This window comes from Periplaneta americana, chromosome 11, assembly GCF_040183065.1.
Source record: "Periplaneta americana isolate PAMFEO1 chromosome 11, P.americana_PAMFEO1_priV1, whole genome shotgun sequence".
NCBI lineage: Eukaryota > Metazoa > Arthropoda > Insecta > Blattodea > Blattidae > Periplaneta > Periplaneta americana.
Window position 1 is genome coordinate 15,195,792 of NC_091127.1, and position 17,818 is coordinate 15,213,609.

Here is a 17,818-nt window from a genome sequence, read left to right on the forward strand (position 1 = left end):
TGTTGTTGGAGGATTTTGTAAAGCAAATAATACCAACAAATTTCTCCTTATTGGTTTATTGCGTAACATTGCCAGTTTAGCCGTAATTTAGTTGAAAATCGATAACAAAGTGTGTAACAGGAAGACATGGCAACCATGCATCCACTGACGGCAGAAGCAAGTCGAAAGCAAAACTAGCGTGTCTCTGATGCGATGTTGCCATCTGTTCGCGTTTATTTGTATGAATGTTTCAAAACCCATTCACAAACAATCACAATGATATTAGACTTTTATGCCCTGATTCATCTCTCAAAAGACCCTATTTAGTCTCTCTTCAGTGTAGTAATAAGTCTAGTATAAAAGTTTGTCTTTCTAAATCATAAGTTTAGAATCGTGATCATAGCAAAAGCAGTTATTCAATTACCATATCTCAGTTCTCACAATTTTAAATTTTAATTATTGTAATTGTACTAGTACATTAGTCCTAATCTTATACTTTTTATCTTCAACTTGCAGAGCACAATAAGGTCTGTGACATGTACATTTTAAAATTTGTGAAGATTTTTGTCTCTAACTTAAAACATAAGTTCATTTATCAGCATGTCTTAAATCTATAACCAATTAAATCGAGGAGTAAAAAGACATTAAACAAAAAAGGATTCAGACTCAAAAACAGGTTAATTACAATTGGATGTCTACCAGTTAGGTTGCTCAGAAACTGGTCGAACTATGTTCCTGGCACAGTCAAGGTTGGCTGCCACTAGTCTTTCATTAATAATTATGTGTTGAATAATAATTCATTTTGGTAAAAATCCTAAGAATGGAGATAATCCCCCTAGTGATAATAAGATGGTAAATATTAAGAATTTTACTGTAGATATTTCATTTCCTATCAAAAATGTTTGATTGATAAATGAAATTTGATGTGAGCCAGTGGCGTAGCGTCAATGTAAGCTAAAAAGCTCAGCTTCCCCAGTTAATAATAATTTCATTAAAAACCTGCAGTCTGTGGACAACATTATTTATTAATTTTAATAGAATTTATATTTACACTTTAAATATTGTGATGCGGCAGCTTAGGATGATTTGTAATGCAGCAGTAAACAAGAAGCCTGCACACACCAGCTTCCAAGCAGACTGGTTTCTTTCACTCATTCTTCTGTGTAACCCACCCCGCAGATTTTCCATCCCTTTCTAACTAAACTATCCTGGTCGCAAGACTCGCAAGAAGCTAGCTTTGACATTGAAAATAAGTAGTTTACGAGTTATCCCTTTTCGTCAGTTGTGTTCAGTTGAAGTGTTAGTGTGCATTGTGGCTGATATAATAAATAATGAGTGAAATAACAGTTCCTGACACCAATTTACTTGAATTTTTTTTTTAGGACAATTCTATTATCAAGACTGACTTACGAACAAAAGTGTGATCTAAAAAACAAATGACCGACTCCCCTGCTGTCAATGAAGGACACAACCAAAAGACAGATGAATACTTACGTAATGATACTAATACTGTATCTATTGACCGTTAATATTGATTACTCTGTGACAGGGAGTGAGATAATGTTATACGTATACGTGTCTATTTGTTAGAGATATATGTAAACCGTGAAATCATACTTTACTACGTAAAATTTGAGGTCATGCCTTATTGGTGTTACTTACGATGTTCCAACCAATCTTCGACTGCTGACTTGACATTGACTACTATTTATTTTAAGACTATATTTTTGTAATACGTTTTCTCATATTGCATGAAAGACAACTTGAATTAGCTTCCCCTGCTCAAGATTTCATGCTACGCCACTAATGTGAGCTAATGATTGTAATGATTGTTAAAGTTAATGTTGAGTAGATCATAAAATAGATAATTCATATATTTTCTCCAATATTCACAGCCACTAATATTCATCCTATATGGTTAATTGAAGAATATGTTAGAATTTTTAGGATTGAAATTTGATTTAATCCACCAATAGATCCAATAATAACTGATATTAAAATAATGGTTCACATGAACATATTTATGGTTAGTGAATATGAAATTAACATTAAGGGACCAATTTTTTTGAATAGTTATTAAGATAAAACAATTATTTCATCTTAACTTGGAAATTACCAATGGAAGGGAGCAGCACCACTTTTTAACAATAAGGGTGTATTAATAGTTACAGTATTGATGTTAAATAATGATTAGAAAATGTATATAATTCTTCAATCATTGATTTTCTAATAATTAGGAATAGTAGAGTTTATGATGCTAGAGCTTGTACAATGAAGTACTTTATTGAGGCTTCCGTTGTGTATACATTTTTGCTAGCTGACAAATGATTTCATATGTAGTTCAGTTGTAAATGTGGTGCTAGTTGACACGTCTATTGTTCTGTGCGTAGTTCATTTTGTAATATGGTAAGAATTTAATATAATTTCGAACAACTATTCATTTACTACTGTAACATTCTTACAAATTCTGCAAGAGAAATTCAGTTTTAATTATCCCAGGATGCATATTACATCATCACAAACACCTTTAAGTTAAGATAAAACTTGGTACTCTTATAGACAAAAAGTATAAGAGACAAGCCTAGTCCTGTTTTAACAGAGGAAAAACTTGAATACATTGGGTACTGATTACAAAACAAATGCCATACAGTTCTCCATAAACTTTCCAACAGGATTGACGAATGTTAAGAGCAGAGAGTGAACACTTCGATCGTCTGATGTAATGATGAATACCATTTGGTTATTATTTCTAACAAGTAATTACAGTGAATACGTCAGTAAAACAAGTCATTAAGACAGTAACTGATATATTAGTGGTGCAGTGCTTTGCCAACAGCAAAAAAACTGCTGGATCAATGCGACTGGTGGACACCCGTTGTATGCTACATGCAGACTATAATTTATTGTTCCAATCTTGAAGATGCTTCATTAAACTTAATAGTGGGCGGCATTGTTTAACTGAAATTGTTACGGTTCCAGGTAGCGATATTAATTATTTCACGGACAAGGATAAGCTGTATGAGTTATACTCACGTCTAGAAGAAAATCCATATATCAACAAAGGAACTCTGGATTTTTGGTACATAAAATTTCAAGATTGGCTTAATATGAATGGTGAGTGTTGCTTTGATTGCGCTGATACATACGTCATATGTGGTATTGTATTGTATTGTATTTATTCATTCATTCCCTGTACAATCTATTACAGATTATAGGTTCGTCATTAGATACAAACACAAAATACACACACACACACACACACACACACACACACACACACACACATACACAAAATAAGATTTCTAATATGAATTTAATTGATTTCTAGTATGAGTTTAATTTTAACACACTTAAGTTTTCCAAAGAATAGTAAAACTACAAAAATACACAATAAATAACAAGATATATAATACATTTCCCGCTTACAAGACATTAAATAAATAGATTAACATAGATTAGGTAAAAACAAGATAGTCCTACGTTATTATTAATATTGTTTGGAGAAAAAAAAATTATGTGCAACAGTAATGAAGGTACCGGTAGGTATTTTGCTTTATAGCTTTAATGTAGGAAATCAGTGATTTTGAACGGCATGGACTGGAGTAGAATAGTTTTTACCCTGGTTTTGAAACCTTCATAATTTAAATGTTTAATTAATATCCCCAGGTATCTTGTTATATAATAAGATACCTGTATGAGAAGTACTGTTGAGACTTTTGGTATTAGTATAACAGTTTATGCAAATTGTTGGCAGTTCTTGTGTTATGGTTGTGAGTTTTAGAGTTCCTTTTAAAATAGTCAAGATTCTTATGTCTAAAGCAAACAGTTTCTAGGATGTAGATGCAGGGGAATGGTAAAATATTTCATTCTTAAAAATTTCTTTGCTTGGAGTGCATATAGGGACTTGTTTTATTATTTTTATTATTTTCTTTTGAAGTTTCAATATCGACTCTCCCAAGTACTAACATTGTAACTCAATTTTTTATGGTTTTGAGTTGTCCTAGTTAATATGGTCTTAAATTGTTTCTTTTTCTCCCAGTACTATCATTGTAACTCTAAACCTCCCCAGTTGTATGTAAAATTTTATTGTTACTCTACATATCTGTATACACTATTTACACGATCATTTTAAAACTTCATTTTCATATCCTGAACAATATAAGAAAATGAGCTACAATGTTAGTACTTGTGAGGGTCAATATTTTTATAGCTTCAGAGGACATGCCCCAAAGCATTACACCATATGAAAGAATGGAATGTACGTGGGCATGGTAGACTACTTTCAAAGTTGGAAGAGATATGCTTTTCGTAAGAATTCTAAAAGCATAACATAATTACATGGTAATTACATATATGTATTAAATTATTTCTAATATTTTTGGTGAACTGTAAGAGTTATAAAAAGGCAATAGCTTATTATGAACAGCCTGAAAACTAGTGAGATATTAATCACTCAGGGAACCTATTGAACAGGGGATAGGCGGGAAAGTGGGCATATGCATTCTCTTGATCAAAAATTGGATATTAAAGAAAACTATACTGGTAATTTGAATTTTTATATGAACTGAAATTATTATATTCCTCCTCTTCCTGTCCACACCTGTGGAGTAACAGTCAGTGCATCTGGCCACGAAACCAGGTGGACCGGGTTCGAATCCCGGTCGGGGCAAGTTACCTGGTTGAGGTTTTTTCCGGGGTTTTCCCTCAACCAATACGAGCAAATGCTGGGTAACTTTCGGTGCTGGAACCCAGACTCATTTCACCGGCATTATCACCTTCATATCATTCAGACGCTAAATAACCTAGATGTTGATACAGCGTCGTAAAATAACCCAATAAAAATCCTCCTCCCCCTTCTCCTCCTCCTTTTCGTCTTCTTTCATGTTTCATAATTCATATTTGTGTAGTGATTTAGTACTGTACTTTCTTTCTAGTTCGTAAAATTTTTTAAACAGTTTTATACATAATTTTAGTGTATAACGACTTTTTCCTTAGGAATATAATTATAATTACCACTTTCATGTGTTAAAATGTAAACTAAGTTTTAAATGACCTAGTTGACTAGTTTCGGATTTGTGTCAGCCATCTTCAGAACTAATCGACTAGGGAAGAAAAATTTGGGAACCTTAGCAAGCAATTACTGCATACAGGGTGATTCACGAAGAGTTACCGCCACTTACAGAGCATATTTCCGAAGACATTTTGAGCAAGAGATGTCCTATAACATTGGTCGTATTCTCAATATTTGCAGTTACACTAATTTGAAGTTGTTTATAAAATATCTTTTTTTTTTCTCTTTAGTTTTAGAGGTAAAAGAATATTACAGAGAGAGAATGAACTATTCAGAAGTAATTTTAATTTATATTAGAAAGAAGTATATCTGGTTGTTTTAGTTGACTTGCAAGTATTGATATTGATATTATTTATTAATAGTTCAAAAGTACATAAACTTAATCTTAAAACTGATACATTCACAAATAATGATAATACACAATATTTACAAAATTTAATAACAAATTTTCTATCATATAATTATTCAACTTATGTTCGTTTAACTTACACTTACTTCTGGTTTTAGTGCAAGTTTTCACCCTATCGCATTTATTTTTTACACATTCAAAACTTGTTTACATGCTAAGATAGAAATTCTCATTTTTTTTCTATAATAAACAAGTGTATATAAATCGTCTTTGCTGCTATATTCATCTAATTATCTTTTACCACAGTCATATTTATATTTAGATTTCAGTTCCTTGTTTACACAATACTTAACTATTTCATGTAATAAATATCGCATAGAGGTTAGCAGATGCAGACAATATGTGAACAAACAGAATAGCTGAATCAGAACATTCTATGTGAATATGTAGGGCAGTGTCTAACCTCGTGCTTACGCTTGTCAGCAAAATCCTCAACGTAACCTTATTACAGCTGTCAGCTTACTTATTTAAACACATTATTTGTCAAACTAATTACATGATAACATAAATTCCACTTTAATCAATTCATTCGCATGCACTCGACTTGCAAGTAGAACAAATAATATTTATTTTTCTTGTTTCAGTTTCACCGGACTCTCTGCCTTCTGATGAGGATGAAATGAAGAGTTATATTTCAGAATTTCTTCTTATGTCTACGAGCGGCCAAAATTACATAAAAGATATCAAGTTTTCTTCCTTTCCATTTGGTGATTATAATATCACGGTAATGATTTCTTTAATTAATATGTTCTTATTGTTATTACCAAGTTTTTGAAAAAAGATTATCATATTTTTATATTATTTCACGCAGTTGAAAAACATATTATAATTTCATAATTAATACAAGTTAATTTGCAAAACGTAGTGTGTAATTATCAAGTAAAACTTAATATCTATTATAATGTACATTGAAATGACTCTAAAAATATTTAAAAATAAATTGTAGTCCAGAATATGAAAATATTCGCGTTAAAATTATTTTATATTCCATATATCTTACATCAGCATTATAGGAAAAATCAGAAGTTACACAAAAATATACAATACATAGTAAGCAGATTCATTCAACTTACAAGCACAAACAGCTCATCAGATAAGTAGAAGTTACGAGTAAGGAGAAACTTTGTTAATTCTTTTCTGAACTTTTTTTCTTAACCCTAAGATAATTAGGCAGTGCATTGAAAACTGTAACGCATGTAGAGTGAACTCCTTTTTTTTATATCAGCTAATACTAACAGATGATAGATGGAGATCTGATTTGTATTTTATAATAAATTATGAGTACTTTTATTAATGCTAAGTGTCTCTTGGTTTTTAACGTAAAACATCATGAAAGTACATACTCACAAGATAAGGTCACTATTTTCAAAATTTTGAAAAATATTTTTACATGAAGTCTTTTTATGCATACCTATCATTATCTTTAGTGCTTTTTTCTGTAAAAGTCAGCCTGGGTAGCGTAGTCGGTATAGAGCTGGCCTTCTGTGCTCGAGGTTGCAGGTTCAATCCTTGCCCAGGTCGATGGCATTTAAGTGTGCTAGCGTTCACTGGCGTAAGACGCCAAGGTCGAACTTTTATTAATATATCCCGAGATATCTGATGATCATTTGCATGCTTAATTTAATCGAGTTATGAAGGTACCGATACTTGCGAATTTGTAAATAAATCCACTTGTTTAGTTTACATGCAATTATTATTTTGTTAGAAAAAATGTAATCACTAGTTTCAATGTGCGATGTGATTTTCCAGGCTTCCCAGATTCTGGTGCAGCATATCTTGATGAACACTACAACAGAGCAGGTAAAAGCCATGGAGTCTGTTCAAGAGATCATACGTAGTGCTAATTTCTCAGCGGGCAGCATTGTGTCTTTCTCCCCAGAATATGTTTCGTGGACGGCAAACAAGGTTAGTGTTCATTCATTCATTCATTCATTCATTTATTTTATTCCATAGATCTTAATGAGCAATGAAGCTTTAAGATGTGGAACATGTCAACATTTTACAATATTACAATTACAATTTTTACAAATTTTTATAGTTTTACAATTTAGTAATTTTCTACAATTTTTACAATTTTGTACAATTTTTTTACATTTTGGCGAGATGTAGTGGGATGAGATGAGGTCCGAGGATTCGCCAAAATATTACCCGGCATTTGCCTTTTCGGTGGGGGAAACCTCGGAAAAACCCAACCAGGTAATCAAATCAAAGGGGGTAATCAAATCAAAGGGGTTGATGCCAAGGACTCGCCATAGACCATCCGGCTTCAGTCCCACGGCTGGGGAAAACCTCCGAAGAAACCAAAGTCCAAAGGGGGATCCAACCCAAGCCCAAACGCAGCTCCGGATCAGCGGCCCGGCGAGTCTGCCGACTGAGCTACATCGATGGCTCTACTAAAAGTATACAATACATAGCCAATCAGATTATTAAATTTACAAACGCAAACGATCATTCATAAGTTGAGCTATATTATAATACAAAACAATTTAATTAAATTTAAGGCATAAACAATTCAACCAGTTGTGATATACAGAGATTGATAATACATATCATGCAAACTACTTCAAATTACAAACACAAACAATTTATCAGTAGAGCTATATAGATTACTATTCAATTTAAAGCATATACAATTTATCGGCCAAAACTATACAAATATATACAATACAAAGTAGCATACTTTCATTAAGCTATACAAATTTGTGCAATTAATATCAAGTAGATTAATTCAATTTATAATCACAAACAATTCATCAGTTGAGCTATACATATTACCATTTGAATAATATGGTACAGATAAAAGGTTGTTGTTGTTTTCTAGTGCCAGGCGTTTGACAATAAAGTCATTTGACTTCTTGCACTCCAATATTTTTCAAAGATATTATCATGATCAGCCACTGAAGCACAGATTTTGAGGTATTCCGAATCCATTTCTTGGTTTGAGTTGCACAATGGGCAGTTAGGGGACTGATATATTCCAATTCTATGCAGGTGTTTGGCCAAACAATCATGGCCTGTTGCCAATCTAAATGCAGCTACAGACGATTTTCGTGGTAAATCAGGAATTAACTGTGGATTATGATGCAGAGAGTTCCATTTTTTCCCTTGAGATTGTGTTATCAAATTTTGTTTGTTGAAGTCTAAGTATGTAGATTTAATAAATCTTTTCACAAAGTGAACAAGTGTGTAAATATAATACAAATTAGTATTTTATTGATGTGTGTTGTTTCAGATCATTGGTGAGGAGTTGCTCAGAAACTTGGGGCTGACCATCAGTGCAGTAGCCATGGTGACGCTGATGCTGATCCAGAACCTGCAGACTTCATTCTTGGTGATCTGCTGCGTGATCTTCACTGTGGTCGATCTAGTGGGTTCCATGTACTGGCTGGGCCTCACTATCGAGATCTCCACGTCCATCATGGTGCTGCTGTGCGCCGGCCTCGCTGTTGACTACTCGGCACACATCGGCAACGAGTTCACCCGCCTCCAGGGCACCAGAGATGGTAACTATACACACAGTGAAAACCCTTTACTAATGCACAAGAAAGTAGGAAAGTGATATTTTTGTGTTCGTTAGATACTGTTTACTTTCTCACCGTGCTAAATATAAAGAGAAAATATTGTGGTGCTGCAAAAACCAATTTCCATGTTCTAATGTAAAATAGAAGTTTTCAATAGCATTGATACAAAACAAAAACAAAAACGTGATTTAAACATGTTGTCTAATTATTTCTGTACTGTGATTTCTTCTAAACTGTGGAACGAGTTTGGTTCATATTTAGTTTCTGAGAGTAACTCGTCAGGAATTGATAGTATATGGAATATAATAGTTTTAGATAAAAAATAATTTGAATAGCAGTTTAATCAGTTTAAAAATTTACTCCTGGAAAAGGGGTAACAAAGTGACAATTAAAATTGTATAGATTATATATCTCCATAACTCAACTCTGGCTACTAGCAACAGGCATCTATAATGAACTTACTTACTTACTTACTTACAAATGGCTTTTAAGGAACCCAAAGGTTCATTGCCGCCCTCACATAAGCCCACCATCGGTCCCTATCCTGTGCAAGATTAATCCAGTTTCTATCATCATATCCCACTTCCCTCAAATCCATTTTATAATGAACACCAATCAAAATACCCTCATTTCTCGTGAAAAACAACTGAATAGACTACAGTGGACTATAGTGGCCTTTATGTTGTCAGCAAACAGCTGGATAATTAAGAAGATTGATTGAATAATTTCAAGGGAAAAATTGTTCCGGAGCCGGGTATCGAACACGGGACCTTTGGTTTAACGTACCAACGCTCTACCACTGAGCTACTCGGGAACCCTAACCGACACCGATCCAATTTTTTCCTCTGTATCCACAGACCTCAAAGTGGGCTGACAACCGTCAAGCAACCAACTTCGAGTGCACACAAACTCCGTGTGACTTAAATTGTGGTTTTTCTGTTAACGAACAGTGACGTGTATTATGCAAATCAAGATTTCAGGTATAACTCCCTGTAAAGTTGATTTGAATAATTTCAAGGGAAAAATTGTTCCGGAGCCTGGTATCGAACCCGGGACCTTTGGTTTAACGTACCAACGCTCTACCACTGAGCTACTCGGGAACCCTAACCGACACCGATCCAATTTTTCCCTCTGTATCCACAGACCTCAAAGTGGGCTGACAACCGTCAAGCAACCAACTTCGAGTGCACACAAACTCCGTGTGACTTAAATTGTGGTTTTTCTGTTAACGAACAGTGACGTGTATTATGCAAATCAAGATTTCAGGTATAACTCCCTGTAAAGTTGATTGGGTTCGATACCCGGCTCCGGAACAATTTTTCCCTTGAAATTATTCAAATCAACTTTACAGGGAGTTATACCTGAAATCTTGATTTGCAAGAAGATTGATTGATTGATTGATTGATTGATTGATTGATTGATTGATTGATTGATTGATTGATCGATCGATTGATTGATTGATTTATCTCCATAACTTCAGAAAAATCGTGTACATAATTATTCGTACTCAGAAGTTCCAATAGATAAATCTGTTTTTGAGCTCAACAATGAGTTGGGGATGGTTAGGGAAGAAGAAATGGGCAATTTGGATGTGACTATAGGACATGTATTTGAATAGATTTCAGTAAAAAGCTGTGAGTCCCATATCGTAAATTTTCGGCTCCTACAGTAACTTTGTTGTAATAATCTGTAGGCAAAATTTATGTCATTTCTATGCCGTATAGAATTTCGATGCTGAATTAATGTTGCAGTTGAAATTGTTAAGTAAAGTACCTTCAAGTGAACAATGTAAACAGTCTACCTACTCCTTGTAAGAAAACATGGAAGGGAATTTGTAAATATTTTTAACTGCTAGAAAATGAGTACTACAAAAGGGACGAAAGTAGGAACTTGTTCTGTATATACAGTAGAACATGGTTATAACGACCTCGTTTTGTGCGACATCTCGCCTATAACGTCAAATATTCTGTGGTCCCAACTAATTCCCCATAAGACATATGCTTTCCTACCTTGCTTAATACGACAAACCTCAGTTTGGAATACGACTTTCTAAGAACCAAAGTATTTTAAGAAATATTTTGTTGAAATCTGATAACCTGGCAAATTCTTTACTGTCCCCTTCTGCCATAGACCCCTGGAATGCAAGCAGATTCCCCACCCCATTGTAACCCGTTCAAATTCATTCGGTATTAGCGGTACCTGCGTGCGGTCAATTTCAATAGGAAGTTTTCACTAAGTGCACGCATTTTAACGCGTATGGCCACTAAAAGAAAAGTTTTAACATTAGAAGAAAAAGTTGAAGTGATTCATCAAACTGAGAATGGAAAAAAAATGTGTGATGTGAGTTTGGCCTTAGTTAATTTCACAGTCCAAACGATTTGGAAGAGCAAGAATAAAATTGTTGCTGCATTTAAACAGAATGGATCGAAGCTAGGGGAGGGATCAGTGAAATTGTAACTGAAATAATGAACATACTCATAGAACGTAATTTAGAAAGTGTATATTGGGCAAGTAGGAGACAACAGAGTAAAATGACTGATTACTTCACTCCTAAGTAAAGAAGTTTGGTGAGTAATGAACAAACTGTTTTAATACAGAATACTGTATTTATAATTGTACGCGTATTTTATTGTGTTCATGGCAGGCTTAAAAGTGAATACATAAATCTAAAATAAGCCTAATTAAGTTTGTTAATTTTCATTTTCCACCTCACTAGACTGATAATATTAATCTCGGTTACTACGACACTCTTATAACAACATAATTTTTAATGTCCCTTGAATGTCGTTATAACCAAGTTCTACTGTACTAAGATGTAGTAGTTAGGCTTCATTGGAAGTATTCAACATAGTTGTTCCTTAATTAATTGTATTGGAAAACCTCTGAACATTTTCAGTTTTCTCTGAATGGATGATGTTAATGATGATGGAGATAATGTTGAGAATGATGGCGAGAACAATAAATTGTGGTGGTGATCATGGCAATAGCAATGATATCGATGTCGTGATGGTGGTGGTGATAATGATAATGATACGGTGATAATAATATAACAAGAAATGGTAGTGGTGGCAGACACTGAGTATGATGATGACAATAGTTTCCTTAATCTATCACAAAATATTTCAATATCCAGTAATTTCATCACTATACAATTTTGTTATTCTAGGTTTAATTTGTAATTCAGTAAATATAAAATATTCTTTGTTTTTCTATGATAAATTATCTACCTTTTATTAGTCAGGCAATCTTTTCGTACTTTGATTTTTATTGTAAATGTAATTGTAAATTTAATACTGTACTAATTGTAATTTTATTTGTAATTGTAAATTTAATACTAATTGTAATTTTATTTGTAATTGTAAATTTAATACTAATTGTAATTTTATTTGTAATTGTAAATTTAACACTAATTGTAATTTTATTTGTAATTGTAAATTTAATACTAATTGTAATTTTATTTGTAATTGTAAATTTAATACTAATTGTAATTTTATTTGTAATTGTAAATTTAATACTAATTGTAATTTTATTTGTAATTGTAAATTTAACACTAATTGTAATTTTATTTGTAATTGTAAATTTAATACTAATTGTAATTTTATTGGTAATTGTAATTGTAAATTTAATACTGATTGTAATTTTATAGTTCATATTATAGTTGGAATCTCCTGGTAGAGGGTCAGAGAAGGCCTGACGGCCTTATCTCTACCAGGTTAAATAAATAAATACTACTAATACTACTACTAATAATGCAGTCTGATACAGGATGATGATTGTGATGGTGATGATGCTGATGTGATGACGATAATGATTATGACGACACTGATGATGACCCATCATCAGCTGTGGTGGTGGTGATCTCATTCATTGTCGACATTATATTTGATTGTGTTCCAGAGAGGGCCATAAAGACGCTGGACATGATTGGCTCTGCAGTGTTCAATGGCGGCCTAAGCACATTCCTGGCGTTCGTGTTACTGGGAGGAAGTCAATCATATCTTTTCACCACCTTTTTTAAGGTAAACACACTTCTCTTAATAATAGAAGTGAAAGGTGTGAATTTTCTATTATCATTACTGGTACTCACCGGTTTGGTTAATGTTTTCATTAATTTTTCTGTCTTGATTTATGTTTAACTTGATGTAAAGAACGTACTAGTTGCCTGAGAGTATGTTGTGGTAGCTGGTTAGTAAAGTTGGGTCTTCCTCACATAGTAATTACAATGAGATAATCGAGAAATGGGAGTATCCTGGTAAAATCTGCTCCAGTGCCTGTTTTGTACACCACAATTCTTGGCAGTATTCTGGTAAAATCTGCTCCAGTGCCTGTTTTGTACACTAAAATTCTTGGCAGTATTCTGGTAAAATCTGCTCCAGTGCCTGTTTTGTACACCACAGTTCTTGGCATTATCCTGGTAAAATCTGCTACAGTGCCTGTTTTGTACACTAAAATTCTTGGCAGTATTCTGGTAAAATCTGCTACAGTGCCTGTTTTGTACACTAAAATTCTTGGCAGTATTCTGGTAAAATCTGCTCCAGTGCCTGTTTTGTACACCACAATTCTTGGCATTATTCTGGTAAAATCTGCTACAGTGCCTGTTTTGTACACTAAAATTCTTGGCAGTATTCTGGTAAAATCTGCTCCAGTGCCTGTTTTGTACACCACAATTCTTGGCATTATTCTGGTAAAATCTGCTCCAGTGCCTGTTTTGTACACTAAAATTCTTGGGAGTATCCTGGTAAAATCTGCTCCAGTGCCTGTTCTGTACACCAAAATTCTTTCCAGACTTTTGGTGTGGATAATTGGCATATTATGTGTTTTGCTATAGGTGCTTCACTCTTTTGTGCAGTTGAATTCCATTTGTTTGACTTTCGTGTTGCTTTTTGCTTGTTTCAGTTATTCACGGGAGTGGTGGTGTTTGGGATATTCCATGGTCTGGTGTTTCTTCCCATTGCTCTCAGCTGGTTTGGACCACCAGCAAGAAAAGTTATTAAAAAAGAGCCTAGTCAACATTATACAGTTCCTTTCGAATATAAAAATGGATATTATCAACCAAATATTAATAAAAAAGAAGGTATGTACTATGATAGTCTTCGGGAATTTGATATATTTTAACAGGAAACAGGCATTGGAATAAAATATGTGTTAAATACCAGGCGCATCTAGAAAGTAAGTGTCCTTGTAGCTGTTTAGAAAAAGAAAACACAATTTCATGGAAAGAATATTGGAATAGATTCAGAATTGTTGAGCTATTTTTCAACATATTCCCCACTGGAATTGAGACATTTGTCATATCATGGAATCAACTTCTGTATTTCTGTATCATAGAAGTCTCTATGCAAGAGGTAGTAAATATCAATAACTTAAAAACAACATACTTTGCATACTTCCACCCGGTAATGAGTTTTGGAATAATATTCTCGGGAAATTCTACAGATAGCAACAATATATTCCGACTACAAAAAAAGAGTAATTAGAATAATAGTAGGTATCAAATCTAGGGAATCGTGTAGAACCACTTAAAAAAAAAAAAACTACGAATAATGCCCATGGCTTGTCAATATATGTTTTCATTAATAAACTTCCTCGTATGTAATCGTAAATATTTTGTAACTAATTCAACCGTTCATAGCATAAATACTTGTTAAAAAAAATGTCTGTAAATCTGCTTACTGTAATTTCGAATTTTCTATATTGTGGATATGTGTCAACATGGCCGCCGAGAAGGGGGGGCAAAGGGGGCGAGTGCATATGGGCCCGTGAGCAATAAGGGCCCATCAGATTAAATGAATCTGATTACTTTTTAATGTCATGAATTATTCGTAGATACATACCGGTACTATAAAATTTTGTAAGAACATTTCTTACATAAATTTGACATATTAACTCAACAATAGCAGAATTAATACAAATTACCACTTCATATGTAAATATTTGACTTTTATATAATAGAAGATCGGTTTCCCGCATTAACGTTCACTGACAGGACAATTGAGGGCCCCGGCATTTGCCTGAACTATCTTCCCATCACTTGTACCAAACACGTTCAATTATTTATTGGCTTGTCCTTCTTAACTACCAACCGCTGGCCCACTGCAATATCGCTGGCTAAATGTTACAAGGGTGTATGTAGTAATATTTCTGATATAGACATAGAACCTTGTAATATTGAGCCAGTGATATGCTAGTGGACTCTCCCAAATCGAAGTCGCAGGATACATTTCCTTTTCAGTGCATTGTATGTTTCGTGTCGAAACTTTCGTCTTTTCGTTGTCGTTTGTCTAGTAAATTCTGTTCATTAGTGTTACTGGTTATAGTTTAACTGCACAATGGATAAGTACAGGCATAAGTCGGGAGCTGAGAAGCACAAGGAGAGACAAAAAAAATTGGAAGATATTAATATGGATACTAGACTGCGTGAAAAAATGTTATGGAGACATTAACAATGAGATCAGTGATGAGCCGAAATATTTAAAATCAATTCATGCCTCTAATTTATGGCCAACCCCACTGAAACCTATGAATCTCCTAAATAGTCTGAGGGAATTAAAACTGGATACTTTATTTCCAAATATTTGTCTAATCATTACAATATTCTATAAAATTTCCTGTGACAGTTGCTGTTGCTGAAACATCCTTCAGCAAAATTAAAATAAAAAATGTATTCAGATAAACAATGTGTTGAGAACAACTTAGTAACCTTGGCCTCCATAGTCTGGAGAGCGATTTTGCTAGGTCTTCAAATTTTGATGATATAATTGATGATTTTGCATCAATGAAGTCAAGGAGAGTTGTTTGTTGATGTTGGACTGCAAGTTAGAAATTACAGGTGTTTAGGAATAATGTTTTATGAATATAATATATTGTGCTAATGCGAAGTTTTACTAAAAGTTTTCAATGTAATAAAAGTATTATATTTTTTAAGTTCGTATCTGTGTATGGGGTTATCTCTTATTTATTTTGCAAATAATTATTATGGTTAGAATAACTGGTAACTTGTAATTGTTACTTTTTTCAACGGGGGTTCGAGTACAGTATTGCATAGGGGCCCATAAATTCAGTCGGCGGCCCTATGTGTCAATACATGTATAATTGTATAGGACCATGAGACTATAGTTGCTATCTTTTTTGTTTGAATCCTGCATATCATTTTTCCTTAATTTTTGTTGTCACATGCATTAAGTAAATCATATCTTTTCTTGCAGAAATATGTATATCAAGTGTGCCATTAAAATCAGAAGCTGTGAGGGACGGAGATTCGCAAGCTCTGAGCCTGCTAGTGGAGACTCACGCGCAGGACAGCGGGTACAATAGCAAATCTCCATCAGGCAGCTCCGAATGTAATTGAGGTATAATATTTGCTTAGTGAATTGATATTATTTTTCATGCTCAATTAGGGACACGAATCGTGTACCGGTACTCATTCATTCTGTCACTCTTCGGTACATTCATCATTCACGATTCTGAGCCCTCCATCATTTTGTATGTTAAGTTTATATTTTGCAATGAATATAGACTTCCAGGTGCTGGAGCAGTGACAGTGATATCACTGCTCAGTGAGGCAACTACTGACTAAACAAAATGAGTTATGCCATGACCATGCTCTCACGGGACTTATGTTATAAAACAAATATAAAAAAGACAGAGTGGTGTTGGTTGCATCTGTTGAAAGCAAAGCACCAGCACTGTACACTCTAACCCTGTGAGTGCATACTGACCCGTTGATCTGGTTGCTGGTCGCAATAGCAATAAATACTGTAGTTTTATCACTAAGAAGGTCGTACAATGTAAACAGATATTCTAGTTTGAAGTGAAATAAAGCTATGAAGATTCATCTTGGAAGGTAGGTTCGGTGTTAGGATATGCACTACCTAAAAGAGAATTAGGAATATTGGAACATTAATTATACGAAACTGCTCGAAGAATATTTTATTTTTACATCGTGATTATCAGATGGTTAGGGATTGATTAATGGCTCATAAGGTACATGATTGGAAGAGCATTTCGACAAAGGGTTAATGAAAAAAAAAAAAAAGGGAATAGAATGTGCATAAAACATAAACGTTAGAAGAATGCACGTCTTCCAGTAATCACTAATACACATCGAAAGAATCAGGATTTCCAGAAATTTATGTGAAGTATTTTGTCCCAGCTGCTGTAACGTAACTGGATATGTTTAGACAGCTACAGTAGTAAGTCTATATAACGCATCCCAAGTGTGATTATATTATTCAGTTCCGGTAAGTTAGCATAGAGATGATTTCATAATTTGAATTCCGTGATTATGAGAAATATGGTCAACCATTATGAGCCATATAGGGGCAATCTTTGTGGTACATAAAAACAAGCTTTTTTTTTCGGCTGATAGTATAGGGAAACAACACCTTCGTCTTCTTCTTCTTCTTCTTCTTCCCTTCTCCTTCTCCTTCTTCTTCTTCTTCTCTTCTTCATCTATCCCTTATGCCTTGCAGCGTCGGGTCCTCCACCTATTTCTTATATCTCTCCCGGTCCAATACCAATCTTCTTATTTCCCAGATTTCCTTCCCTCTTCTCCTCACCACATCATTAACGTATTGTTCCCATTCTATTCTTGGTCTACCCCTCCTCCTTTTACCTTCTACTCTTGATCAGTAACGGCTGGTGGTCAAAATAATGAGTGTGCTGCAACCTCTATAACGGCCTACTGTAAAGGCCTACACTTATGTATTTATCTTAATTTGGAGTCTCGTCTAGTGATGAAATACGAAGTCCATACGATGTTCTTTCGTGTCGCAGCGAGCCTTCGCTGAAAAACACAGACAGTTAATGCGCACTGTCAGATCGACTCCCGCTGCTCAC

General features: G+C 34.1%; 1 protein-coding gene across 1 annotated transcript in view; it reads left to right on the forward strand.

Moving 5' to 3' along the window:
- Positions 1-17,407, forward strand: part of LOC138708838 (patched domain-containing protein 3-like) — a 175,689-nt gene extending 158,282 nt beyond the window's left edge. The window contains exons 12-18 of the mRNA XM_069839070.1: positions 2,959-3,093; positions 6,044-6,183; positions 7,209-7,364; positions 8,692-8,962; positions 12,878-12,999; positions 13,877-14,054; positions 16,186-17,407. Of these exons, the coding sequence (XP_069695171.1) occupies positions 2,959-3,093; positions 6,044-6,183; positions 7,209-7,364; positions 8,692-8,962; positions 12,878-12,999; positions 13,877-14,054; positions 16,186-16,328 (1,145 nt within the window). The 3' untranslated portion in view covers positions 16,329-17,407. The remainder of the gene's footprint in view (positions 1-2,958; positions 3,094-6,043; positions 6,184-7,208; positions 7,365-8,691; positions 8,963-12,877; positions 13,000-13,876; positions 14,055-16,185) is intronic.
- The last annotated feature ends 411 nt before the right edge of the window (positions 17,408-17,818 follow it).